Below are 2,097 nucleotides of genomic sequence, written 5' to 3' on the forward strand. Positions count from 1 at the left end.
TGTGTGTGTGTGTGTGTGTGTGTGTTAACCTGTCATCTCTTACGTAGGTGGTGAAATAATCATGAGAAGTCTATAGGAATCTGGGCCTCGCTATATTTATAGTCTAGACCGTGTTTGTACCTATGCAACCAGGTGGCTGTTCAAGAAAGGTTCCTTACTGTGTGTTTTGTTTTCCTGGGAAATGGACAAGAGCCCTGAAAGTTGGGAATGGCTTTTACAACTTTAAGCAAGCCCCTGTGTGTTAAAGGCGATCCTGTCAAAAGGCATTAGCCAAACTCCAGCTGGTGATGTTGCCTAGCAACCCAGTCAGAGCTGCAAGAGCCCTTCACTGTGGGAACCAAGGTGATAGTCAGAACTGCCTAACTCTCCACAAGGTGATTAAAAAGCATATTGAGGCCCCTCGTCCAGCAGTGTCACATGTAACTACCCTGAGGTACATTTTTTGGCTCCTCAGATAGAGCCATTTCTTAAGTTATAACTATTCTGCTTGGTGTTAATGAAAACTTTGGAAACAAAAAAGGGAAAATTAAGTAATAACTAAGTGTAGTAAAAATGTTTCATGAAGTGAAGGCCTTAGTGCCTCCTCCCCGCGCTGTCACTGGTTTGAATGTGGAAGAAAGACAGGACGAGAACTACTTCTAAAAGTAGCTCACATCTAAGTAGATGGTTTTTAAGTCTATGGCATTATGTAAATATTGGCGTCTCCAAAATCTCTCAGGGGCTTATTCAACAGATGATGATCACAGGTACGTGTTGTGTCCCAGATACTGTGGGAAGCACAGTGATGAAAACCTCCAGGATCCCCATGCTCGGAGAGCTTTTACCATTGAGGAGGACAGAAAGACCATCCATCATGGCAACCTTTTCCTAGAGAGCACAATAGAATATGACAGAGTTTTATGTGGGGAGAATTTAGTTCCTGAAGTAGGCATGAGTAATTTGAATTCTCTCATTAGAAATGAATATAATAGTCAACAAAGAAGCAGTGTTTATCATCTCTATTCTTAAAGTTTCTCTGATACTGTGACATCTCAGAAAGAGGGAAAAATTGACCTTTAATTCTGGAACATCATGTCTTTTTGATGCTGTAGTCACGAGGAAGAGCTGAAACACCATCCTGTTCTTACCCTGAGTTGCTAACTAGGAAGGCTTCCATCATGGCCAGCAGCTGGGATTTCGGGGCCTAGCACAATCACTTTTGTACAACTTCAGTCTTTTCTGAACGTCTTTGATTGAGACAGTTTGCTTCACTATTATTTTGAAGGAACCTTTCCTGAAAGACTTCAGAAATCATTTGCCTGCTTTTATTTTAAAAATCTTAAATATCTAGGTTAATAAATTTGACTTGCAGTTGACTTCTGCAACTCTGTGCCCTTTTCTGATCCTGACAGTTGAGGCCCAAGTGGCTCACAGTGAAGTCGTAGTGACTTGGGAAGTATTGCTATGGATTTGCTCATCAGTCTGTGTGTCCCCATTGATCTGGGACCAGCATTCCAGAAATGAGTACCAACGCGACAGTCACTGTGGCGTACCCATTTCCATCTTTGTCCTCTTTAGAACCTTTCTAACTATCTAGCACATATTGAGATTACCAGTTCCTTAGGCCCACCTATTTCATAATCTTCACAGGTAACTCTTGCACTAATGCATAGTTGTACCTTAGTCTGTTTTCTGTCCTGAAACCTGATAGGCACTTCATGATTTGTTCCTCACCTTTTGCTGTTTATTGTGTGGGAGAAGGGCTTTCTGAAAGGTACACATGTGCACATGGCGGTACTTATCAGGGAACTTGAGCACGTGTGGCTCATAAGGATGTCAAAAGAGAGTTAGCATGCGCTTATTTGAGATTTTAACTGAAGTTGTTGGATTTTGAATCTGTATTTCTAGACACTGTTTCCAGCAAGTTGCAGAACAACAATGTTTATACTATTGCCAAGAGGAATGTGGAAGGGCAGGACATGCTGTATCAATCCCTGAAGCTCACTAATGGCATTTGGATTTTGGCTGAGCTACGTATCCAGCCAGGAAACCCCAATTATACGGTAAGGCCCTTCTCACAGTGGGTGAGATGGATTCGGGGGAGGGAGGTAAGAGCCC

General features: G+C 42.3%; 1 protein-coding gene across 1 annotated transcript in view; it reads left to right on the forward strand.

The window, feature by feature from the left end:
* AP2B1 (adaptor-related protein complex 2, beta 1 subunit) overlaps nucleotides 1-2,097 on the forward strand; it is a 163,949-nt gene that overhangs the window by 154,669 nt on the left and 7,183 nt on the right. The window contains exon 19 of the mRNA XM_012648629.1: nucleotides 1,888-2,042. Within this exon, the coding sequence (XP_012504083.1) occupies nucleotides 1,888-2,042 (155 nt within the window). The remainder of the gene's footprint in view (nucleotides 1-1,887; nucleotides 2,043-2,097) is intronic.

Source organism: Propithecus coquereli, unplaced genomic scaffold, assembly GCF_000956105.1.
Source record: "Propithecus coquereli isolate 6110/MARCELLA unplaced genomic scaffold, Pcoq_1.0 Scaffold291, whole genome shotgun sequence".
Classification (NCBI taxonomy): domain Eukaryota; kingdom Metazoa; phylum Chordata; class Mammalia; order Primates; family Indriidae; genus Propithecus; species Propithecus coquereli.